General features: G+C 40.7%; 1 protein-coding gene across 2 annotated transcripts in view; it reads left to right on the top strand.

The window, feature by feature from the left end:
• Window positions 1–19,777, top strand: part of LOC130906410 (gastrula zinc finger protein XlCGF57.1-like) — a 121,283-nt gene extending 101,506 nt beyond the window's left edge. Inside the window, exons 2-3 of one of the 2 annotated variants that reach the window (XM_057820735.1) lie at window positions 3,998–4,108; window positions 13,585–19,777. In XM_057820735.1, the coding sequence (XP_057676718.1) occupies window positions 3,998–4,108; window positions 13,585–15,083 (1,610 nt within the window). In that variant the 3' untranslated portion in view covers window positions 15,084–19,777. The remainder of the gene's footprint in view (window positions 1–3,997; window positions 4,109–13,584) is intronic. The other variant, XM_057820737.1, reaches the window with a different exon arrangement.
• Window positions 19,778–26,383: the final 6,606 nt, after the last annotated feature.

Below are 26,383 nucleotides of genomic sequence, written 5' to 3'. Positions count from 1 at the left end.
CAATGGCAATATTTTATAATATTTAGTCCATATTTTGACCGTTAGTTGGCGCCATGGTTTGCGGGCTCGCAGTGATGACTTAATTGGTATCTTTCCAAATGTGCAGCGTGTTCAACAATTGCTTATTGCTGCCTAAACTCGCGAAGTAAAATGCCACGATGTGCTGTTTTTGGATGCGATTTCCAGTCAAAAGGAAAAAAGGGGAGTGAAGTGAGTGGTCAAGGTGGAATTATTATTTTTAGTGAATAAATGTGCATAAGTGGAAGCTTCTCCCCGTTTTTGGTCCCTGTATGCATGTATCCTACCCACCACGCATTACAACTGGTGCCCGAACATTTTTCCTGGATCCAAGTAAGGGTCCCATCGCGTCTGCAATAATGGTTTTGGATCTGTCCATTTATTTTTATTCGTCGGTCCCACAACGGCTTTTTGGATCTAGTCTATTTCGTGGAATCGACGGCCTAATCGCGGCTGCCTTATTGCCATGGGATCGGTCTAATTCCTGGATCTTCGAGTGAGTAAAAAAACGCGGATTTGGATTAGTATTGCTATCTTTTTTGTTGACTATTCTTCGTGGGAGTTTTCCCCAAATCATACTAAATAATTAAAGCACTATGGCACGCTACAGTGACTCTGACGTGGACCTTACAAACGTGTTTGCGTACTGCTGAGCTCCCGAGTGAAGAGTGGTCAAGGTGGAAATATTATTTTTTGTGAATAAACATGCATAAGTGGAAGCTTCTCCCCTTTCTGGTACTTTTATACATGTATCCTATCTACCAATTTACAATGTACAAGACCTGGATTACACAAGGTGTGCTCTTTGGCCTGTACTGTATGTAAAGCACACGACAGCTCTGGATGCTAACAATCTACATAATTATATTGGGAAAACGTTTGAAAATGCAATATGCTTACCTTGCATATCTGCTAATAAAACCGAAGTTCCCGAATCCCAACAGCATGCACTCTCGCTCCCAACCGGAGTTCCCAACAAGACTCTCGCATCACCAGTTTTGCCCAACTTTTGTCTTATCAGGTATTTGCTGCACACATTTTTCCCTGAAGCTCGTCTTTTGAACGACCGACAGTGCTGTCCTGCTCTTCACTTTTCAGATCTGGTTCAAATAGGAAGGGTAGAACTGACGACATGTTGGGAAAGCTAACGAGTGACAAGCTGGAATTTCGGCATTCTGGGCCAGTGACGTCACGCACTGCGACCTAACAAGAATGGTGACCTATCACTGGGGTTTAATATCAAATTATTATAACTCATACTAACATTTATGTTTTAAGAATTACTTGTCTTAAAAATAGAGGATCCCTTTAAGATTTCTTATACTTGTATAGAAAAATAATTAATTGGGATTTTATTAGGGAACAACTTTGAATTTTTTGATGTCGCTGCTCATGGAGACTCCTACTTGCCTAAGGGAGGTGCCTGTTTTGGTTTTAGGTCGCTAGCAGCTTTGGTTTTGAAAATATTTGAATTTTGAAAATAGGCCCGCTTCCTCCCTTGTCCACCATCTACAACTTTCAATGCTTAGGAAGAGCAAGGAGCATCTTAAAAGACACACCCCAGCTTCCACCACTTCAACCTGTTGTCCTCTGGCAGGCGCTACAGGACCATAACAACCAAAATAAACACTTAGAGAGCGTTTCTTTCCAAGAGCTGTCACCACACTCAACTCAAGTTTGAACGGAAATGTCACAGTCGTTGCACTGCTAACTGCTACTCGCTTAGTAAATTGTTCTCAGAGGTGTGTCTCAATTTGGGTACGACATAGGCAATATTTGCACACTTACATTATAGCATTTTTGCAGTTACAACAATATCATGCATAAACTGCCTTTTGCACTATCATATCAGGTCAACCATCTGCCTCCTTGTACAAGGGTGTAGGTTTGGTCTCAACATTGGTATGGACGATATAACAGCATAACCGGCATGAACAATGTTTGCTGGGGATGGGATATTAATAAGACCGAACAAATAGGGTGAATGGAGGTCAGGGCTACATTTCTCAGTAATATTAACCTAATTAATTAATATGCTAAACGTTCAATACAAAATAAATTTGTATGTAATTAGTTACCTTTCATGTTTATTTTATTTTTCATTAAAAAAAAAAAAAAAACACACACATAGTAACCTTTGCTATGTTTGGAAATCGTTTATTGTTGTGAATCAACTGTCAAAGTTGTTAAAATTGCTCCCGTTTTGGCATTAGTTCCCTTCTGTCTACTTACGACATGTTAAAGTTTTAAAACTGTTTCATCATTTAAAAAGTTCAATTTTGGTCTCATCCGACCACATGACCTTCTCCCATTGCTCCTCTGGATCATCCATATGGTCAGTGGCAAACTTCAGACGTGTCTGGACATGCACTGGCTTCAGCAATGCGACCTTGCGTGCGCTGTAGGATTTTAATCCATGACGGCGTAATGTGTTTCCGATGGTTTTCTTCGAGACTGTGGTTCCAGCTCTCTTCAGGTCATTGACCAGGTCCTGCCGTGTAGTTCTGGGCTGATCCCTCACCTTCCTCATGATCAGTGATGCCCCACGAGGTGAGATCTTGCATGGAGCCCCAGAACGAGGCAGATTGACCGTCAACTTGGAACTTCTTCCATTTTCTAATAATCGCCCCAACAGTTGTTACCTTCTCACCAAGCTGCTTGCTTATTTTCCTGTAGCCCATCCCAGCCTTGTGCAGGTCTATTATTTTATCCCTGATGTCCTTACACAGCTCTTTGGTCTTGGCCATTGTGGAGAGGTTGGAGTTTTTTTGAGCATGTGAACAGGTATCTTTTATACAGGTAACAAGTTCAAACAGGTGCAGGAGGGGTTCTTAAAAAAGAACTAAGAGCCGAAATATTTACTAGTTGGTATTGTATGAAATACTTATTTCATGCAGTTAAATACAAATTTATTATTTAAAGATTATACAATGTGATTTTCTGGATTCCGTCCCTCACAGTTGAAGAGAACTTATGATACAAATTACAGACCTCTACATGGCTTGCAAGTGGGAAAACCAGCAAAATCGGCAGTGTATCAAATACTTGTTCTCCCCACTGTATAGGAAGACAATCTAAATGACCTACGTGACTAATGTCATTATATAATGGAAATAAGGTAAATAAGGTTGTTTTAAAGTTGGTGGGGACAATTTGAGCATCCTGAAAAGTTCCTGGGGTTATGTCCCTAACGTCCCAATGCAAACCTTTTCCTTGTATTAGTGCTGAGTACTGTAAATTGTCATATACTGTATGCACTGTTGCACTACATTGCTACTTGATGCTTGTTACTTATTCACTTCACTCCCAATTTGTGTCCACTGGAACTAGGGTTGGGCATTGAGCATTGATGGGAACTGGATCACTCCGATGCTCCCGGAATCGTTCAAATTTTTAAATTGCGATTCCATGTTTCGATGCCCTGACCACCGAGTGGAAAAAAATTGCTCAAGTTCAAAGACTGATATTTATATACATATAAGTTAAAATTAGCCCTGTGAGAAGTTCATATAATTAAACAAATCATCGAGAAGTTAAGACTTTAATATAAACCATGCAATTTTTTTGACCCTGCCTTTTTTTTTGTATCCCTGCCTCTTAAAAGAATCGGAATTGTGAATCGTTCAAAACCTGAATCGAAACGTGAAATCGGAAACAGAATCGTTCAATTTCAAATGATGACCAACCCCAACTGGAACCTGTGTATTTATTTTGGCCTTGTTCCTACTTCCAGGTTGTCCTTTTTTATTCGTGTTGCGAGCCATTTCATTCATGTTGTGGGCTATTTTCAATCGTGCTTTGGCCGATTACCATGCGTGCTTTTTTCTTCTGCGAAGCCTTTGGAAATGGCATTTGTGTTGTGGCAATTTGCATTTGTGCTTTTTTCTTTTTAAATGCCTTTTGACTTTGCAGTTTGCCTGACATTAGTTTGCAAATGAAATAAGACTTGGCCTATGTGTTTGTGGTCTTGGTCTTGCAGATGTCAGCCAAGCTCATCTTCCTGAGCACCAGGAGTCTGCAAACATCAAGGTGGAGGAGGAAGAGTCGCCATGCATCAAAGAGGAGGAGAAAGAGTTTATACACGTTCAAGGTTGTCCCAAGCTTTTTTTTTTCTTTAGATGAGGCAGAAATTAAATACGGTACATTCTCATAAGTAAGGAAAAGTCATTCAGTCTAATATAGCGTTTTTCATTCCTTTTTCATATCGGGGCTTTGCTTACTTAGTCGGCGGTACGGTGGCCGAGTAGTTAGCTCGTATGCCAGGCTGCGTGGGTTTTCTCCGGGGTCTCTGGTTTCCTCCTTCATCCCAAAAAACATGCGTAGTAGGCTGATTGAACACTCTAAATTGTCCGTAGGTATGAATGTGTGCGTGAATGGTTGTATGTCTCATTGTGGCCTGAGATTGACTGGTAACAAACTCAGGGTGTACCTCGCCTACTGCCCGGAGTTAGCTGGGGTAGACTCCAGCACCTTTGCGACCCTCGTTAGGAAGAGCGGCATGGAAAATGAAGGAATGAATGCTTACTTAGTAGCCGTGAAATAGACTCATTAACCGCCGCAAGGTTTGCGCCACGGCATCAACTTGACTATTGTTGGCAAATGGAAAGATTTCCTTCCATCTAAACGTTTTGCTTTGTTTCAAGTAATTACATGATATATATATACATGTATATATATATATATTTTACGTGCAATTACCGGTGTACAACACAGGCGCTAGTCTCCTGGGAACTGGCAGCGCGGAGAGACTTTAATGCGGAAGTGGAGGGAGAGAAAGAGGCAGTTACGAGGAACGGTGCATGATGGCATTTGTCAATAAATACTAGTACACTGAGAAACTTCATAGTGACCCGAAATACTAAGGGTGTAACGTTACATGTGATAGTATTGAACCGTTTCGGTACGTAGTACTCGGTTCGGAACGGACGCGTACCGAATGAGTTTCTGACATACTATAACCCTTACTTTTCGAGGCTGTGAGTCGATCGGGTTACAGTTTCTTTGTGTAGATTACATTTACTCCGTCTTCTCTACTATAATGAGGACCAACACGGTAGGACAGTATAACCCAGAAACGTCAACGGCGCGACAACGTGGCCGCCGCGAGAACGCAGTGAAACGCGGGCGTTAGAGTCAATCAGCCAATGCACACCAGTCACAGTGCGGCCGCGTGTTAAATGCATCCCAGAAGCGGCTCAACGCGACTCACGCGAAAATAATGACAGAGTTTATTATTTGACGCAAGACGTGGCCCTCCTGCATCAATACTACTACCGATAGCTAGGATTGGGCCGGAAGTCACTCGTGTAAAAATACGGTGGATCCGGTCGATTTTCAAACTAATATGCAATCGTAACCTAGTTTTTGAGTCCATCAGATCTCTTGAGTGGTAGATGGGGGAACAGTTGACTTGTCTTTGTTGATTTACTGCTGTCTTCTCTGCTATAATAATAACCAACACGGCCCCGTGTTCAATACAAAACCCTCCTACCACAACAAAACAAGTAGGAACTAATATTCACATACGAACTAAACTTATACAACATAAAATATACAATATAAATGAATACTACATCACATTTGTAAAATATGAACACATAATAAAATAAATAATAGCACATTCAAATAAAATAAATTGAAATGAGCTAAAACACCTGTAATTAAATAATAAGAATAATACACACATCCTGCTTACGCAATTAAATGTATTAATTTCTGTGTGGCGCTTTAACTTGAGAAAATCCACCAATAAAGCTTTTGAAAACCGTTCATAAGAAAAAAAAGTTTCATTGAGACATTTCATTTGTAAAATACATGTTAAAATCTTTGTCATTGGGATTGCTTTTCTCTTTAGCACAGGACTTTTTTCTTTCAGAAAGAAAGCTGACCAATACGCGGGGTCTGAAAGGCTAATTGTTGTTGGATTATCTTTAAATACCCGCTACTTTTTGAGCAGAATTCTAGCTTTGTATAGACTAATGTAATGTTTCTATCGTTGAAAGCAGAAAAGTGTGTAATAAACTAGCATATTTATATTTTGCATTTTGTTTTCTTACTGTACCGAAAATGAACGAACCGTGACCTCAAAACCGAGGTACGTACCGAACCGAGATTTTTGTGTACCGTTACACCCCTACGAAATACTGTTAAATACAGGTAAACAAATGAAGACTTAAGCATTAGGAATGGTCTATTGCTATGGATGGTGTTTTATTTTGACGATGTGTGCAGAGTGATAGTGTTCGGCATGTGTTTGAAGATGGCCGCACGATATTTGAAATGGCGCAGCGTAAGTAGTGTTGAAAGTAACTAACCACGAGAATTTTTATGGACAAGTTTCTGAGTTACTTCCACATTTCTGCTTGCGACTTCCGATTTCCACGTTCTCTAATCAAAATGACAATGGAGCTCAGGGTTTCCCCTTGAATTTTTTTGAAGCTGCAGTGGTTGGCTGCATTGGAGTCGGACCGCCTCACCATGTCGTGCCACGACAAAATTGCGTCATATCATGACAATTTTTTTTTTCTTCACATTTTGTTTCCCAAGAAGAACCATAACAAAGATCTGTTTGAAATATTTCATTAGCCCGGCTAATGTAGCTCTCAGCTACAGTACATGTACATAAAATGCATTGCTGATTACGGCTACATTACCCTACATAATAATACGACTTTTATTTTCTTGTAGCAATAGTACTACTTACATGTCGTAATCCTACTTTTTCGTTTTATTTAGCCCTAATATGTACTACATTAACACAATACTAGTCCTTCTGTTAATGGACCAATGGCGTAGGTTTGCATAAGGACGTTAGGGACATAAAACTAGGAACTTTTCAGAATGCTCAAATTGTCCCCACCAACTTTTAGGCAACCTTATTTGCATTATATAATGACTTAAGTTATAGAGGTCATTTAGATTGTCTTCACATGTTTTGTAAGGATAGAATTGACCCCACCATTATTGAGTGAATTACTTTCATTATGTTCAGACTTACAATGACACCATCCCCCCCCCCCCAAACGTACGTTTGATTGGCTGATGACTAGTTAAATTCCCTTGTTTTCAGTGTAAATCTTCTAGAAATAAGTGAAATTACCTGCAAGTGCTTCAAGTAAATTTTACTCAGATTTCTTGAAATAAAAAAACAGCTTTCTGAAAATAATCTTAACACACTTATTTTAGGCAAAAAGTGAGTATATTTAATCTTAATTTTTTTTTTTTTTTTCCGTCAGAAATGTTCTTTCAAGAAGTGATATTGTTCAAAACATTAATTGAAATCATTCCCCGCCTTGATTTTGGTGAAAAATGACCAAACTTTAGATGTATGGGCTTAATAAGAACAAATGGTAATATTTACCTAAAGTAAATTAAATAATCTGACCCATTAATCTGTTAAATAGTCTTTAACACGCAAAACAAGATGGAGAAAATGATTCGAATAGATTTAAGAAAAATCATCAGATTAATCATTAAAACGTTATAAACTAGCAGTGTGAAAGTTGGTACAAGTCAATACAGAATTATTTTGCGTTGATCATTTAGCCTATCAATTAATTAGGTTCATATTGGTGAGAAATGTAGCCCTGACCCCCGTTCACCTGATCTGTTTGGTTTTATAATGTCCCGTCCCCAGCAAAAAGTGTACATGCAGGTTATGCTGTCATATCGTCCCTACCAATATTGAGACCAAACCTACACCCTTGTAACGGATCCATTTCAAGGAGTAGGGGGAAATTCTAATTGCCTTGTAAAGACTTTTACTATTTTTGGTGAGAAGGTGAATAGTTATTTTGTTGTTGTTGTTGTTGTTCGTGAACTACATTTCCACACAAATGCACATCAAGGTACCAACTAGCTCAGCAAGGATAAGTATGAGAGTCATTTTCGAGTGTCCCAGAGCTTGTGAAACTTGGATAAAAAAGCGCATACATCAAGTTTTTGTTCGCCGTGATTGTGTATATCTGTCTTCCGAAACAGCCTGATAGCACAGATGTAAGTAAGCCTGCCCCTCTGCTATTGAATGCGTTTTTTGATATTAACACGGCGGCGCTCTGCCCGCCTCTCCACGCAATTTAATTCAAACTTGCCGTTCCGTCCAAGATGGCCGTCCACTGCTCACTTTCGCCGAAAAGTCCAATCCAAAATACTGTAATGCCCCGGATGGGGAGTTCAATTTCAATTCAAATTAATTTTATTTTTATAGCCCCATATCAAAACAGGTTTGTCTCAGAGGGCTTTACAGAGTCATTTAGTCAGATACAGTAGACGAATGAGTCCAAGTCCTGGGCATCCCCCATCCTTAGACTCTCCATGGGGGCAATGAAAAACTAAAAAAAACCATGGGAAAAGAGAAACCTTGGGGAGAACCACAATCAGGAGAGATCCACTCCCAGGATGGACAGGCAATAGATGCATCAGGACTAATGATGGGTATTAGCAGAAGGAATTCCAGTTTGTAGAGATGCAGTGGAGTAAGGGAACATGAGGAGGTCCATCTAAATGAGACTTGGGGTGGGGCGCTAGGAGAGGAGTCTGTATTGGGTTACCCACTTTATTGTGGCAGCAATAATGAAGAAAAACAATAACAAAATAACCGGGCTTCCGCGACATGCTCGCCCGTTCTCCTCCTCGCTTCCCTCTACGTCATAGCTCCCCGTCTGATCGTCACTTAAGGTGGCCGCGCTCAGTTAGGGACTCCTATACACAATACATATTTACAATACACAATAAATAGGTTACCGCTGAACCTTTCACACTAGGCTGTAGCTAGTTTGAAACGGCCTTAAAAAAAAAAATCTCTTTTGCACGGCGTGGCGGCTTTTATTTTGGTGTGGCGGTGCGCCACAATATTTAATATGTAAGGAAACCGTGTTGTAACATCACCAGAGAAATCACCAGTTTCGTCAGGTTTTAAATAATTTATTTCTGAACTTGTGCAACACAACACACCTACTGTCCGCCTCAGCTAAGGGTGTAACGGTACATCTAATAGTATTGATCCGTTTCGGTACGTGGTGCTCGGTTCGGAACGGACGCGTACCGAACAAGTTTCTGATGTAATATAACCTTGACTTTTCGAGGCTGTGAGTCGATCGGGTTACAGTTTCTTTGTGTAGATTATATTTACTCCGTCTTCTCTACTGTAATGAGGACCAACACGGTAGGACAGTATAACCCAGAAACGTCAACGGCGCGACAACGTGGCCGCCGCGAGAACGCAGTGAAACGCGGGCGTTAGAGTCAATTAGCCAATGCACACCAGTCGCAGTGCGGCCGCGTATTAGATGTGTCCCAAAAGCGGCTCAACGCGACCCACGTGAAAATACTCCGTCAGTACTACTACTGGTAGCTAGGATCGGGCCGGAAGTCACTCGTGTAAAAATACTGTGCATCCGGTCGATTTTCAAACTAATATGAAATCGTAACCTACTTTTTGAGTCCACCAGCTCTCTTGAGTCGTAGATCGGGGCACAGTTGACTTGTCTTTGTTGATTTACTGCTGTCTTCTCTGCTATAATAATAACCAACACGGCCCCGTGCTCAATACAAAAACCTCCTACCACAACAAAACAAGTAGGAACTAATAACTTTAATGCTGACCATTACGCGGGGTCTGAAAGGCAAATTGTTGTTGGATTATCTTTAAATACACGCTACTTTTTGAGCAGAATTCTAGCTTTATATAGGCTAATGTTCCTATTGTTGAAAGCACAAAAGTGTGTAATAAACAACTCGCACATTTATATTTTGCATTTTGTTTTCTTACTGTACCGAAAATGAACCGAACTGTGACCTCAAAACCGAGGTTCAGTGCCTTGCAAAAGTATTCGGCCCCCTTGAATCTTGCAACCTTTCGCCACATTTCAGGCTTCAAACATAAAGATATGAAATTTAATTTTTTTGTCAAGAATCAACAACAAGTGGGACACAATCGTGAAGTGGAACAACATTTATTGGATAATTTAAACTTTTTTAACAAATAAAAAACTGACAAGTGGGGCGTGCAATATTATTCGGCCCCTTTACTTTCAGTGCAGCAAACTCACTCCAGAAGTTCAGTGAGGATCTCTGAATGATCCAATGTTGTCCTAAATGACCGATGATGATAAATAGAATCCACCTGTGTGTAATCAAGTCTCCGTATAAATGCACCTGCTCTGTGATAGTCTCAGGGTTCTGTTTAAAGTGCAGAGATCATTATGAAAACCAAGGAACACACCAGGCAGGTCCGAGATACTGTTGTGGAGAAGTTTAAAGCCGGATTTGGATACAAAAAGATTTCCCAAGCTTTAAACATCTCAAGGAGCACTGTGCAAGCCATCATATTGAAATGGAAGGAGCATCAGACCACTGCAAATCTACCAAGACCGGGCCGTCCTTCCAAACTTTCTTCTCAAACAAGGAGAAAACTGATCAGAGATGCAGCCAAGAGGCCCATGATCACTCTGGATGAACTGCAGAGAGCTATAGCTGAGGTGGGTAGGGATGGGAATTGATAGGATTTTTACGATTCCGATTCCATTATCGATATTGCTTAACGATTCGATTCTTTATCGATTCTCTTATCGATTCTAATTTGGGGAAAAAGAACAAACGTTTTGATTGGCATCGAGTTTGTTTAATCAGAAGTCACAACCTTACAAACTCTCAACGAGATCAAAAGAGGCCCAAAGCCTCAATGTTAACTGTGGCAATAAGTGGCAAATACACAAGAATGTGTAACATTTTACTGAAACATTTATCTAATAGAAATAAAAAATATTGGTATACATTGGCAGATAGGTTTTTGTTCTGCCTTTGGCAATATGTGTTAAAGCAGGGGTCCCCAAACTTTTTCCTGTGAGGGCCACATAACTTTTCCCTTCTCTGATGAGGGGCCGGGGTCAGTTTGTTACAGAAAAAGTGTGACGATTGCAGAAGTGCATAAATGTAAAAAATTATTGTTTTTCAGAAGCCACAATCAAATAACCCTTTCTGGATTCTTTATAATAATAATACTAATTAATAATAAAAACACTATTAATTAAATAGATAATAACCAAATAACCCTCTCTGAATTCTTCAAGGAAAAGGCCAGAAAATAAATAACACGATTGAGGGAAAAAAAAAAAAATTCAAAATGGCCGGACCAAATGTGGAGGCGGGCCGTATTTGGGCCGCGGGCCGCAGTTTGAGGACTACTGGAGCGCGCATACACCCAAAGAAGAAATGCCGCATCCAAGTGAGTGAGAGAGGGAAACACTTCTACGAGCCTACTTCTTTGTTAATGTTAATATCTACAGAGGCAACGCCTGTATGTATCATCTTTTGTGTTGTTGTTGTTGTGTTTCCACTCGCGATCGGACACTTAAATCCAGTTGTGTAGTGGTTTGAACGATGTGCTAATGCTAGCGAACGAATGCTAACCATACTGTTATTAGCAGCTAATCATCGCTGATTTACGTTGATGCAAACCTGTTTGTTATTGGGGACGAAATTGATTTGTTTCATTTCTATTCTTTGTGTCACTCTTCAAGTGATGGTTGAATAAAGTCAGCAAATTATACCAACGTCTTCTGCATCGTCATTTGGGAGTTTAGCTAGCTGTATAGCCGGGACTTGCAATGACTGCAAGTCGCTTTGTTGTAATTTTTCCTCGTGAAGTGAAGACACACTTTCGAGCCTTTGAACCTACGTGCTGTCATTGTTATGTTTATGGCTGCAATGCTCGTGCTTACCCGTCGTCACCTTTCATTTTCACACTCTTTCCTGGTGAAGTGTAGTCAAACTTTGGAGCGAGTGGTTCTTGGCGCCATGCTAGTTTGATGCGTCTGGACAACAACACAAGTCACGACGCAATATGCGTCTTTAGGAATCGTTAAAGGGATCGTTAAGGCTTTTTCATTGTGATGTCGAGGCCTCGAAACACTCGGAACCGGTTCCGAATTGGAATCGGATTTCGATTCCCATCCCTAGAGGTGGGAGAGTCTGTCCATAGGACAACAATCAGTCGTACACAGCACAAATCTGGCCTTTATGGAAGAGTGGCAAGAAGAAAGCCATTTCTCAAAGATATCCATCAAAAGTCTTGTTTAAAGTTTGCCACAAGCCACCTGGGAGACACACCAAACATGTGGAAGAAGGTGCTCTGGTCAGATGAAACCAAAATCGAACTTTTTGGCCACAATGCAAAACGATATGTTTGGCGTAAAAGCAACACAGCTCATCACCCTGAACACACCATCCCCACTGTCAAACATGGTGGTGGCAGCATCATGGTTTGGGCCTGCTTTTCTTCAGCAGGGACAGGGAAGATGGTTAAAATTGACGGGAAGATGGATGCAGCCAAATACAGGAACATTCTGGAAGAAAACCTGTTGGTATCTGCACAAGACCTGAGACTGGGACGGAGATTTATCTTCCAACAGGACAATGATCCAAAACATAAAGCCAAATCTACAATGGAATGGTTCAAAAATACACGTATCCAGGTGTTAGAATGGCCAAGTCAAAGTCCAGACCTGAATCCAATCGAGAATCTGTGGAAAGAGCTGAAGACTGCTGTTCACAAACACTCTCCATCCAACCTCACTGAGCTCGAGCTGTTTTGCAAGGAAGAATGGGCAAGAATGTCAGTCTCTCGATGTGCAAAACTGATAGAAACATACCCCATGCGACTTGCAGCTGTAATTGGAGCAAAAGGTGGCGCTACAAAATATTAACGCAAGGGGGCCGAATAATATTGCACGCCCCACTTTTCAGTTTTTTATTTGTTAAAAAAGTTTAAATTATCCAATAAATTTTGTTCCACTTCACGATTGTGTCCCACTTGTTGTTGATTCTTGACAAAAAATTTAAATTTTATATCTTTATGTTTGAAGCCTGAAATGTGGCGAAAGGTTGCAAGGTTCAAGGGGGCCGAATACTTTTGCAAGGCACTGTACATACCGAACCGAGATTTTTGTGTACGGTTACACCCCTAGCCTCAGCTGATGCCAACAACAGAACATGAAAAGTGAAAGTAAAAACTGTAATGCAACGCTCTCTCTCAGCCATGATGTACATTCAGGTACACCACGCAAAACACATCCGCAACAACTGAACCTGATTCGTTACATAATTACCGGTTGTTTTTTATCCATCCATCCATCCACCCACCCACGCGATCAATATGACATACTATTTGTGTTTATATTGTAATTACATGTGCGATGAGCTCATAACACCATAACAATAATCTAACTAGGTGAAAAACAGCTTGTAGTACTTCCTTGTAACAACAAAATCCGTGTCAGGGCATCTGCATTCAGCAACTGTCTTATTCTTTGTAATTTTGGTCACTCAGGTGGCTGGCGTTTCAATTTACACCTCATGTTAACAAAGGCTGCGCATATTTTTAGCATACAACAAGCATTGAACAAGCATACAATCTTCTAGATAGATGTCAATGTGTCGGTTCATTATTTTGCCTATTATCTATTTCAAGACAATGGTTTTACTGTGAGGAAAAGGAGGACCACATGGCAGTTTGATTTGATTTCAAATCCATAAAATATTTCAATGGTTTTTTTTTATGTCTTGCAGGTTTCAGAAAATTCCTAGTTACTGAGTGGCAGGAGCCAGAATCTCCTGGCGTTAAAGAGGAGGATGTTGAGCTCCCCCAAATTAAAGAGGAGGAACCAGAGCCCTGTCAACAGAAGGAGAGAGAAGAGCAACTCCCAATCGAGGAGGAGGAGCTCCCCCAAATTAAAGAGGAGGAACCAGAGCCCTTTCAACAGAAGGAGAAAGAAAAGCAACTCCCAATCAAAAAGGAGGAGGAGGAGGAGGAGGAGCTGCCATGTGTTAAAGAGGAGGAACGTATCAGCTGCTCGACTGATGAGCCCTTGAAGAGTGATGATGGTGAGGCCAGCAGAGGGGCGGAGCCTCCGAGCAGCTGCAGCAGCAGCTCAACAGAAGGATTGCATACTGACATTTTCATCACTCCATCAGACAGAAATGGCACCACGTCACACTCAACTGACAATGATGATTGTCATAAAAAATCTCTCCATGACGACAAACTCTGCAAATGCTCTCAGTGTGGGAAAACCTTTGCTAATAAATATACTTGTCATACGCATATGAGGAGCCACACTGGTGAAAAACCTTTCGTCTGCTCAGTTTGTGGTCAAAGATTCACTCAGAAGAGCACCTTAAAAATACACACAAACACCCACACTGACGAAAAACCTTTTTCCTGCCCAGTTTGTGGTCAAAGATTCGCAAGGAAGGAATCCTTAAAACGACACACGAAAACCCATACTGGTGAAAAACCATCTTCCTGCTCAGTTTGTGGTCAAGGATTCAGTTGCAAGAGCTCCTTAAAAATACACGAAAGAACCCACACTGGTGAAAAACCTTTTTCCTGCTTAGTTTGTGGTCAAGGATTCAGTTGCAAGAGCTCCTTGAAAATACACAAAAGAACACATACTGGCGAAAAACCTTTTTCCTGCTCAGTTTGTGGTCAAGATTTTGTTCAAAAGCAACACTTGAAAAGACACACAAGAACCCACACCGGTGAAAAACCCTTTTCCTGCTCAGTTTGTGATCAAAGATTCGCTGAAAAGCGATACTTGACAATACACACAAGAACCCACACTGGCGAAAAACCTTTTTCCTGCTCAGTTTGTGGTCAAAGATTTAGCTGCAAGAGCTCCTTAAAAATACATAAGAGAACCCATACTGGCGAAAAACCTTTTTCCTGCTCAGTTTGTGGTCAAGGATTCGTTCAAAAGCAACACTTGAAAAGACACACAAGCACCCATACTGGCGAAAAACCTTTTTCCTGCTCAGTTTGTGGAAAAAAATTCAGTCACAAGAGCTACATAATGAAACACTCAAGAACCCACACCGGCGTAAAACCTTTTTCCTGCTCAGTTTGTGGTCATGCATTCGCTCGAAAGCAATACCTGAAAATCCATACAAGAATCCATACTGGTGAAAAACCTTTTTCCTGCTCAGTTTGTGGTCAAAGATTCACTGAAAAGCAAACCTTAAAAAGACACAGAAGAACTCACACAAGAGCAAAACCTATTTCCTGCTAAGTTTGTTGTCATGGATTCGCTGTAAAAGAAACCTTAAAAAGACACTAAAGAACGCACACTGTAGAAAAGCCTTTTTCCTGCTTAGTTTGTGGTCAAAGATTCACTCTAAAGCAACACTTTTGAAAACGCACACAAGAACCCACACTGGAGAAAAACCTTTTTCCTGCTCAGTTTGTGGTCAAGGATTCACTCTATAAAGGATTTGATTAAGAAACACCTGTGTGTGTTGGTGTGAGAAGCAGTGGCCAATGACTGATTTGCCTGTCATTCATGCCAGCTCCATCAGATTTTGCACACAGGATGATTGTATTCTGTAGAGCAGTGTTGTATTTGGCATCCCTTTTAGTGTTTGTCTTTTTTAAACTAAAATACTGATTAGTTTTAGCCATTTTTTATTCATTTCAAAATGTGTTTGTCTCCATGTAGTTTTATTCGACAGCTACTAAATAAAATAAGCTACCTGTAATTAAATAATGATTAAAAAAAAAAAAAAAGCGTCTCCTGTATTAGCGAATAATCTTTGAACAAAAATAATAGCGGTCTGTTCAAATCCGAATGTAAATGGTAAATGGTGTTATACTTATATAGCGCTTTTCCACCTTTCAAGGCGCTCAAAGCGCTTTACACTATCTCGCCATTCACCTACAGATGACGCAGCAAATAAATCATTTGGGTAACACTTTATTTATAATAACTACCCGTTATAACTAGTTAATATATAATTACTAAACTGTAAATAAATGATGTATTATTGACTTGTTAAGCGCTTGCTAACAGTTTGTTATGATGCCTTATAGGTAGGGTTAGCATGTGTGTTTGTGCATTAAACAAAATGAGCAACATTTCATCTGTGGTGTTTCTTTGGTAAAGTTACAGCACACAGAAAAGCCTATGAGTGGAACAATCTAGAGGTACAAAAATTGGATATTTTAAAAAATCACATCAAATTTCTGTACCTTCAACTGTCATGGCACGAGTTAAGGCTATTCAGTTTGTGCCCAAGTGTTTCTTGTCGATGTAATTATTGATTTCACCTTTTGTGGCCTGCTCCTTGTGTCTTGACCAATCCGCTGCCTCTTGTATCAACCACCCGTGTCTCATTGTCTCGTTACCCCACGTCTGTAATTAAGTCCCCCATGTGCTGTCTGTTCTTGTTTGGTCATTGTCTTTCCGCGTGTCCAAGCCCTTATGTTGCTGCCCGAAATAAGTTGATTCCCAGTCTTTTGTTCTCCTTGAGTTCGTGTTGAACTTTAGCTTTTTGGACTTTTGTTTATTATTAAAACCACTTTGAGTTCACCTCCCCCTTGCCTTGCCTCCCCATTTCCCTGCATTTGGGTCCTCGATGTCCCTGCCACACCCTGACATCAACTTATTTGCGTTTCTTCAAAGTTTAGTAGATGGTTATTAACGGCATTAACAAGTGAGCTGTAAAGTGTTATTATTTTAAGTAATAGTCATAAGCTTTTTTAACTGTTTCCCATTGTTGTTCATACCTGTCTATTTTATTTGTCTGTTTTGCAGATATTTTCTCTGTTATATATTCAATGATTAGATTTAGCCATTGGTTCGTGTTAATATTTTGTTTGTTTTTCCAATCCAACAATATTGTTTTTTGGCTATCATTAAACTTGACAGTAGTGGACGGGCTTGACTATTTGAGATATTCACTGTATTCAGATCGCCAAGCAGACAAAGATTTGAAGACTATGGAATCCTCCAGTTCAAAAGGGATCAGAACTGTTGCACTTGTTTACATTTGTATTCAGATCGCCAAGCAGACAAAGATTTGGAGACTGTGGAATCCTCCAGTTCAAAAGGGATCAGAACTGTTGCACTGGTTTACATTGCCAAAAAGCATGCAAGTACGCATCCAAAGTATCTTTGTTACAGTTTGAACATTCATCGGATTGGGAAAACCCCATTTTGTACATATTAGGCTGAGTAACATGCCATCTCTGCAGTATTTTAAACTGTATAAGTTGAAGGTTCTTATTCTTAGTCATTGAAAATATGTTTTTACAAATGTGGGACCAGTAATTATTATCTAATGTTACCAAAAGTTTGTTACTCCATTTTTCGATTGGTAGACAAGTAGAGTTGTTACATGAGAACGCTTTATATACACTTCTGAAAGTATTTTTTTGTTGTTGAGGATGGATGTTTACCATTTTATTTACAAAAGGATATAAAGTACCCATTAGTGTCAGTGAATTTGCTTTTGATGGCTGCCCTGATTTTACTGTTTTGAAGGAAATTGACCCCTCTGATTTGGAAATCTTGTAGTTTTTTTAGAGGGAGGGGCATGAATATACTTTCTTTATGTCACGTTCTGCTCCTGGTCAGATTTTGTGTTGTTGCAGAGCCGGCTGTGGGGGCGTTCCCGACGTCGCACCTGCAGTTCATCAACAACAGTATAAAGAAGCAGGTGATCCACTGGAAGGACGCCGAGATATTTTCCTTGCTGGTCGCCATTCGCCATCCTTGTCATTCGAGTAGCTTGTTATTTTTGTAATTACGCCTCTGCCGTGGGTTTTGGTCGCCTGTCGCTTTAGTTTTGTATGCCTCTACCTTGTGCAGGTACGTGAGTGTATTTAAGTTGTTTTATTGGCTCTCTGCCTACTACCTTGGTTTACCTTCGCGTTTGGTTACTGATCCCCGTCGACCTCCTGTCACGGACCCGTTTTGTTATTTCCCCTTTTTACCGCGATCGCGTGTGTTTTGGTTTGTATTTAATAAACCCTTGTACGATTCCCTCAGTCGTTGGTTGTCTGTTGTGAGTCCAACCTTGTTTTCGCGTTCGCAAATCCTGACACTTTAAACAAATGTTGTAAATGGTTTATTTCCATTTCCTCCTATGTGCTACAAAAAAAAAAAAAAAAAGTTTTATTAACTCCAAAGTCTGGGTTGTCCCCGATTGGGGAAAATTTACACGGTGCTAATTGTGAATGCATAATTTCCATTCCTTTGCACCAGGCTTTTAAGGTACATGCTATCATTGGATTGTTGAAGCTGCTATGTTGCTTGATATTTGGACTAATAAAGGGAAGGGTTGCCAGTTGTATTTGATTGCAGTCTTTTTGCTCCAATTCTAGCCTTGCCCTTGACTGTTGTTCAGTGTTACGATGTAACCACTTAATGAGGTATTGCATTTAATTTGCAGTATAATAGTGTTGAAAATTTGGAGCATCTAAACCCCCCTCTAGTTTGTTTCTCTGCAAGTTGGAGAAGCTAATTCTGTTTTTCTTGTTCTTAAAGTAGAATTTTGTGATGGCTGAGTCTAGGTCTTGAAACCATTTTTGAGAGGTATTAAATGGGATCATTGAAAACCTGATTTGTAGTAAGATGGGTAGATTATTCCAGTGTATTAAGTTGTCACATACAATGCTGGCCAAAAGTATTGGCACCCCTGCTATTCTGTCAGATGATGCTCAATTTATCCCAGAGAAAATTATTGCAATTACAAATGCTTTGGTAGTAATATCTTCATTGATTTTGCTTGCATTTAAAAACACAAAAGAGAATGAAAAAAAAATCTATATCATTTTACAAAAAAACTCCAAAAATGGGCCAGACAAAAGTATTGGCACCCTCAGCCTAATACTTGGTAGCACAACCTCTAGAAAACTGTGAACAACCACTTCTGTCCATCAATGAAATTCTTACAATGCTCTGTTGCAATTTTAGACCATTCTTCTTTGGCCAACTGCTCCAGGTCTGTGAGATTTGAAGGGTGCCTTCTCCAAACTGCCCTTTTCAGATCCCTCCACAGGTGTTCTATGTGATTCAGGTCTGGACTCATTGCTAGAAGTCTCCAGTGTTTTCTGTCAAACAACTTTCTAGTGCATTTTAAAGTGTGTTTTGGGTCATTGTCCTGCTGGAAGACCCATTACTTCTGAGGCACACCCAGCTTTCTCACACCTACATTATGCTGCAAAATTTGTTGGTAGTCTTCAGACTTCATAATGCCATTCACACGGTCAAGCAGTCCAGTCCCAGAGGCAACCCCAAAACATCAGGGAACCTCCGCCATGTTTGACTGGAGACCGTGTTTTATTCCTTGAAGGCCTCGTTTTTTTCCCCTCTGAAAACTATACGTTGACCATCAACAGGGACGAGGGGGCGTACATGCTCTCAACTACCTGGACCAGAGTCTTGGAAGAGTGAATGGTCAGCAGTGGGCGTGACTCGTGTTGGTGTTGGCTCTCGACCTCGTATCTTCAACGCCGTGCATTCTAGTGTTGTATCGGTCGCGAACGATTCGTTCTTTTTGAACGAATTGTTTGAGTGAACGAGACCGAACTAATCACCATCTGCACTGATTCGTTCTATGAAGTTGGTGCTTGTTCACTGCGTGGGAGGGCGTTGAGCAAGCGACAGCGTCTTCTGACATCGCACACGACCAATCAGACGCCAGCCTCATCGCGGGCAGGGGAGGGACCGGAAACAGAATCAGGGCGTATGTCACTCACTTCCACGTGTGGCCAATAAGCAGCCAGCGTGCAGGCAAGGGGGCAAGACTGAGTTTTGTCACTTCCCGTTCAGTGACTCGGTCCTCCGGTTCCTGACCTAGCTTGCTGCTAACGTGACTTTCCAGTAATGACTATGCGGTGAACGAATCAAAAAATGAAAGGAAAGGACTTTGTCACATATTTGTTAACGTGGAGCCTATCAAATGCAGCTCAAAAAGACAAAAACACCACACAAATCTAGCGAGCATGGTTTAGTGTACTACTTTTCTCAACAGACTCGGGACTACCTATTACGACATACTATCAAATTTACAGTAATTTAAAACACGGGTAGCTACGAGGCAAGCAAAAGCTGAGCTGCGGTCGCGTGACAGCAATGAAGGGGGCAAAGAACTGTCACTATATGGAGGCTTCATGGCAGCGATATTTACCTCATATGTGCACAGAAAAAAAGAATAGTATGATCACCATAATACTGATTTGCAATGAAACGGTATATACATGTCCATTTTTTCCAAGTGTTTTATTTTTTTTTTCCCGTGTCAGGTGTTGGTTGGTTTGACAAATTATGTCAATCCGTCCATCATGTGCTACTCAAGCGCCCCACAACAACGCACATGGACACGGGAGATGTCGCAATATGTCTACATTTTTCTTAACAGACTAATGAGAGTAGAAAGGCGATATCGTAAAGAGCAAACAATTATTTCTCGTCAGCATTTGACGATCTGAGATGCGGGGACGACAGGGGAGCTGACCGGATTATTTTATTTATTAATACCAGTGCAAAACGTCAATACGATCACCATAATACTGATTTGCAATGAAACTGTATATACATGTCATTTTTTTCCGAGTGTTTTATTTTTTTCCCCGTGTCAGGTGTTGGTTGGTTTGACAAATTATGTCAATCCGTCCATCATGCACTACTCAAGCGCCCCAAAACAACGCACGCGGACACGGGAGATGTCGCAATATGTCTACATTTTTCTTAACAGACTAATAAGGGTAGAAAGGCGACATCGTAAAGAGCAAACAACCATTTCTCGTCAGCATTTGACGATCTGAGATGCGGGGACGACAGGGGAGCTGACCGGATTATTTTATTTATTAATACCAGTGCAAAAATTCAATACGATCATCTTAATACTGATTTGCAATTAAACTGTCAAATATCAAAATACAGTATTGTCTTTATTTCAGAGCAGCACATTCGAAAACTAGCTATTTACACTTATAGTTTTAACAATAGTGACTAAAAATAATAGTGATGAGCATGAAAACAAAAATACAACAGAGCGAGAGGTAAATATGATGTGTTGGTCGTTCCATTTAGAAATTAAACTTTCGATTTATTTTTATTTTCGTGACAGCAAGCATGCTGCGTTGGCTGGTAGCAGGCTAGCAGCAGCATTGTATATGTGATCGAGAACATGCTAAAGAAAGTCCTTGCGCCCCCGACCCCAAACCCCCACTCCTCCCACAAAAGGAAAATGTTTAACCGTGTCCTAAATCGAAATGCAAGCACGAGCCATGATTTTGAGCCCATAGAACTAGGACAGACGACGCGAAAGTTCTCCCTCGCTTTTGCAGCAGCGGGAGGGAGGGAGACGAGGCTGTCTGTGAAAGCAGAATGACATTGCCTGTCACTCATTATTGAAACTACGACGAGTGGTCAATGTGCAAGAGAGGGAGGGACCAAGCAATGTCACTTCCCGTTCAGTTATACTGCGAAGCGGTCTTTGGTGATTCGTTCGGCAACGTCACTTCCCGTTCAGTAACCGAACGATTCATTTGGACGGGGAGGGAGATGAGGGGGGCGAATGATTCGTTGAACGATTCGTTTGAACGAATCTTTTTACTGAACGATCCGGAATGGATTCGTTTACTCAAGTGAACGACAGATCCCGTCACTAGTGCATTCTTTTTCTGTTTTGGAGGCGTACATAAAAACGGAGTCGACACACAAATACTGAGAGTCTCAGAGTGCGGTCAAACAATAAACACATGTTTTAATGAATGAAGAATGATGCACACACATTTCAGAATCTGACTCCAATATATACCTCACATTTTACAATCTAGTGGGTGTTTACTCATTCAAACCATTGGTCAACAAGGAACAGTTCTGGGGGTTGTCTTGTGACTTTCCCTGTTTAGATGAACAAAGACTTGAGTAGACTGAGGGGTGTTCATGTTACACCTTTGTGGTCTTCAAAGGACTAAGATAACTGAGCTTACTCTTAAGACACCAAATGATAAATGTTAAAACTAACCAGAATGTGAATTCATGATTGCTTTGACTATAATAAAAGGCTACATAATGCATTCAAGTAAACATATAAATTTAAGTACATAACACTCGCGCGCCAATCTGACAGGTGAGTCACGCCCTCATCCATCACCTGATAAGAAGACTCGTCACACTAACACCGGTGACACTCTGATGAAGGCGAAAATCTCCGCCGAAACATGTCAGGTAATTGAAACCATTAACTCTATGTCTGAAATAAAAGAAAATTTTCAACTAAGGTCTACTCTTGTCTCATCTGACCAGAGAACATTCTTCCAAAACGTTTTTGGCTTTCTCAGGTAAGTGTTGGCAAACTCCAGCCTGGCTTTTTTATGTCTCTGGGACAGAAGTGGGGTCTTCCTGGGTATCCTACCATAGAGTCTCTTTTGATTCAGATGCCGACAAATAATACGGATTGACACTGTGGTACCCTCAGACTGCGGGACAGCTTGAACTTGTTTGGATGGTAGTCGAGGTTCCTTATCCACCATCCGCACAATCTTTCGTTGAAATCCCTCGTCAGTTTTTCTTTTCCGTCCACATCTAGGGAGGTTAGCCACAGTACACTTATTGATGACACTGCAAGGTAGACACAGGAACATTCAGGTCTTTGGAGATGGACATGTAGCCATGAGATTGTCCATGCTTCCTCACAATTTTGCTTCTCAAGTCCTCAGACTGTTCTTTGGTCTTCTTTCTTTTCTCCATGCTCACTGTGGTACACACAAGGACAGAGGTTGCGTCAACTTAAATCCATTTTAACTGGCTGTAAGTGTGATTGTTATTGCCACCACCTGTTATGTGCCACAGATAAGTAATTACACAATTAGAGAAGCATCACATGATTTTCCAAAGGGTGCCAATACTTTTGTCTAACCCATTTTTAGAGTTCTGTGTAAAATGATTATGTTTCATTTTTTTTCCATTCTCTTTTGTGTTTTTTCATTGCAAGCAAAATAAATGAAGATATTACTCCGAAGAATTTGTAATTGCAATCGTTTTCTGGGAGAAATTGAGCAATATCTGACAGAATTGCAGGGGTGCCAATACTTTTGGCCAGCACTGTAATAGTATGCTGTCCAACTGCCCCCCTACTAAAAGCTTTAAACAGCTTCTTCAGAGTGTCCCTTTCGCGAATCTTATCAGATTAACTGTTTGTATATGACCATGTTTTTGTGTGTACCTTGATATGATGTGTGAATAAAATCGGAACTGAAACGTAGATGAAAATCAAGTGTACATGTTTTTGGGACTGTTTCATTCCTATAACAAGACACAAGAAGATTAAAAAAAAAAACATGCGATGCACTGACTGTGCGAAAGTTGAGCCGCAAAGTAACCAGGGATTACTGTAAGAAATAGTGTGCGGGTGTGAAAATGATTCCCCAAATGGTATTATCATAATATGACAGGTTGTGCAATATTTTTTTGTTGTTGAAATTGGCATGAACGTAATCATGCAGAGGACAGTAAAAGTGTAACTTGAACATTGATGTACAGGGGTGGGAGGGGGCGTTTGTTCATTCATTTTCAATCAATAACAAGTTTTTTCACACAGAGGAAGCCCTCTTTCTTGCTGGCTCCATCCCATGAACCACTCCTTCTCTTCTCGCTCCTAAACCTTTTCTCTCCAAACTTTCACCCGATCGCAACTCCCCTTCAAACACCCACATATTGAATGTGGCCATAGGCAGGGGCGACGTATAGGTGTGAAAAGTGATATTGATTCTAAGGGCCCATGCCCTGATGGGGCCCACAAAAAAAATTAGAACATTAGGTAATCGTTTACAAATTTAAATATTAATCATTATAATTTTAATAGGAATAAAACGAAGGGTTACATTTCTTTTTGTTTTTGGCAAAAGGTAAACACCCAGAGAGCATATTTATTGCTACCCCCCACGTATTTTCATTAAATGGTTTGGTTCGCCCTTCCTTCGATCAGATCGGGAGCAGCGGAATTTACACCAGTCAATGACTCGGAGTGTGCGGTACTGCAGAAATGTTTTCAAAACAGAAAACGGGTTATCAAAAGAGGAAAGTAAAGAAAGCAAAACAGGAGAGGGGTAGAAAAGGCCAACAGGATGTGACAAAGTACTTCACAAAGGAAGATTGGTGTCAGTGTAGTGCTGAAAATTAACCTGTTATCTTAGCCCACTCCAGCCCCATTTGGACCTCGCGATGTCTATTACAAAGCTCCGAAGCGAGGTCCCAGCTCACTCCGTAAGAAATACGGGATTTTTCGGGCCTCAATGAGCAACATTCACCTATTCAAAAATATGAATTCCAAATAATCACGGTATTTTTTTGGTATCCTACAGATGTTGAAAGTTGGGGTGGAATTTTTTTTTTTTTTTTTAAATCGGCTTGAATCCAGTTTGTCAGTTTATTGAATTTAGTTTGTTAACAACGGACCGAGCTTCGGAGCTGTAGCATAGCCTACAGTGGAGTTTCCAGATGGGGCTAAACCTACTCCATAATGAAATACTGTAATTGTTTGCTAACTAGTGTTTGCTCCACTTTTAGCTTACATTTATTCAGTACAGCAGGCAAACCCTTAACAAGCTCTTCATACTAAAACAGTTGTCTCTGCCCTTGCTTGTTGTAACAGGCACAACTCCTCTTGCTGCGTCTGGCTCAGCAGCCCTGTCTCCTGACCCCCTTTATGAGCCAGCCTCATCTTTACCCCCAACTGAAGGAGGTGAGGAACTAATTCGAACACTGCCACACTACACTTAAAATATCAGTGGTTAAGGGTAAACCCCTTATCTACACAGCTGTGAGAGAATATGTATATGGTGTCCTGAATGCAATTTGTAAGATGCAGCTGCAAAGCATTTTTGGAGAAGTGTGCATCGCATTACGTATATTTTGCACACTCCCTGTAACTGTTGCAGGTGGCGAGAGAGCTTTCAGTAAGCTAAAACTCATAAAGAACTATTTGAGGTCCACTTTGTGTCAGGACAGGCTTTCTAGTCTTGGCATGCTGTCCATTGAAAGTCAGTTGGCTAAGAAGCTAGAATTTAATGATTTGATCAGTGACTTTGCTAGCAAGAAGGCTAAGGGCTGGGCTCTTGGTGAGTAAGGCTGAGCAAGTGACCATGGATCATGCAGTGACAGCTGTTAAATGTATGGCTACATTAGATCAATACACTTGCTACAGTATGGATATAAGGTCAAAAAATCTGCTGCTCGTTTTTTCTGTTATATCATTCTAAAGATATTTTTTTTCTTACAGATATATTTTATTCAATTTTTTAATGTACATAGACAAATGAAAAGTTAAAAAATAATTCTATAAGTATACATAAGACTAAAAAACAAACAAAATACACACAAACCAGTCCCCCCCCACAACCCAGACTGTCGCGAATGGCTATATTATTTAGGCCAGTGTTTTTCAACCTTTTTTGACTCATGGTACGTTTTTACATTGGAAAAAATCTCGCGGACCACCACCAGTGTAGGGAATAACGCCGTTATGTAACGGCGTTATTTTTTCAGTAAATGGGTAATCTAACTAATTATTTTTTTCCGCCGTTATCGTTACTGACGGTCAAAAGCGGTGCATTACTTACTCTGAATAAATTGAAGAAACTACAAGCCGTAGCGAGTCTACTCTGCTCTGTTTATTTGTCATCCAAGACTTGGGGTGCGTTCAGGTTCATGGCTATGAAAATAGTAAACACACATAGCCTACCTTTGCAAGAGTGATGGAGTTGCCGTTTGATACGGTCATAATGTGCATCCGCAGCAAAACTGTTCGTAGCTTTGTAGCGATTTGTAATTTCGGAATCGCTGATGAGTTTAGTAACCTACACCAAACAAATACAGCAGAATGACCATTTCGCGTAATTGTGGAAGCCCGTCGACATCTTTACTCCATTTGTCTTCGGCTTGCTCGTAAACCCTTACGACATTATTAAACATTATTCAGATCCTTAAAGGGTATGACAACACCTGGGGAAATGCTAATATTCCATCATTTATCCATAAAGGCATGCCTTTTGGATTCATATCATGCCACTTCGTGTAATTACACACATCGCAACACCAAGAAAATGATAGAAATTTGGATCAATTGTCAAGCTAAAACGACCGGCGCCCGAGATCCGGGAAATCTGGCATATTGTGTGCGTGACGTTACAACAAGGAAACAACCGGCTCAGTGCTTAGTACTAAATGGCGGCGATGATGGCGGACAATTTAGTTTCTAGTTGCAGCGACGAATCCTACGTAACGAACGTTCTTCTAATGGTGATAAGGTGGGTTATGAACCTTTGTTTGGTGTTTTGGGTTATCCATTTGAGCCCAAACGAAAGCCAATGCAGCCTTGCCTGGTACACCAGACTCACCGCTGTTCCAGCTATTGAGTCTGGCCACCATTCAGCGGATACAATTTCCAGGGCGGAGCAAGCCACAGCAAACAGACAGCGGAGTGGACCAATCAGCGACGGGCAGACGTGACGTGAGTAAAACGACGAAGGCAGGACGAGGGACTTGCGCGCGCAAGTAAACATACGAGGAGAGCGTAGTTT

The sequence above is a fragment of the Corythoichthys intestinalis genome, chromosome 18 (genome assembly GCF_030265065.1).
Source record: "Corythoichthys intestinalis isolate RoL2023-P3 chromosome 18, ASM3026506v1, whole genome shotgun sequence".
NCBI classification, from domain to species: Eukaryota; Metazoa; Chordata; class Actinopteri; order Syngnathiformes; family Syngnathidae; genus Corythoichthys; species Corythoichthys intestinalis.
This window is presented reverse-complemented; position numbering and strand designations above follow the sequence as displayed.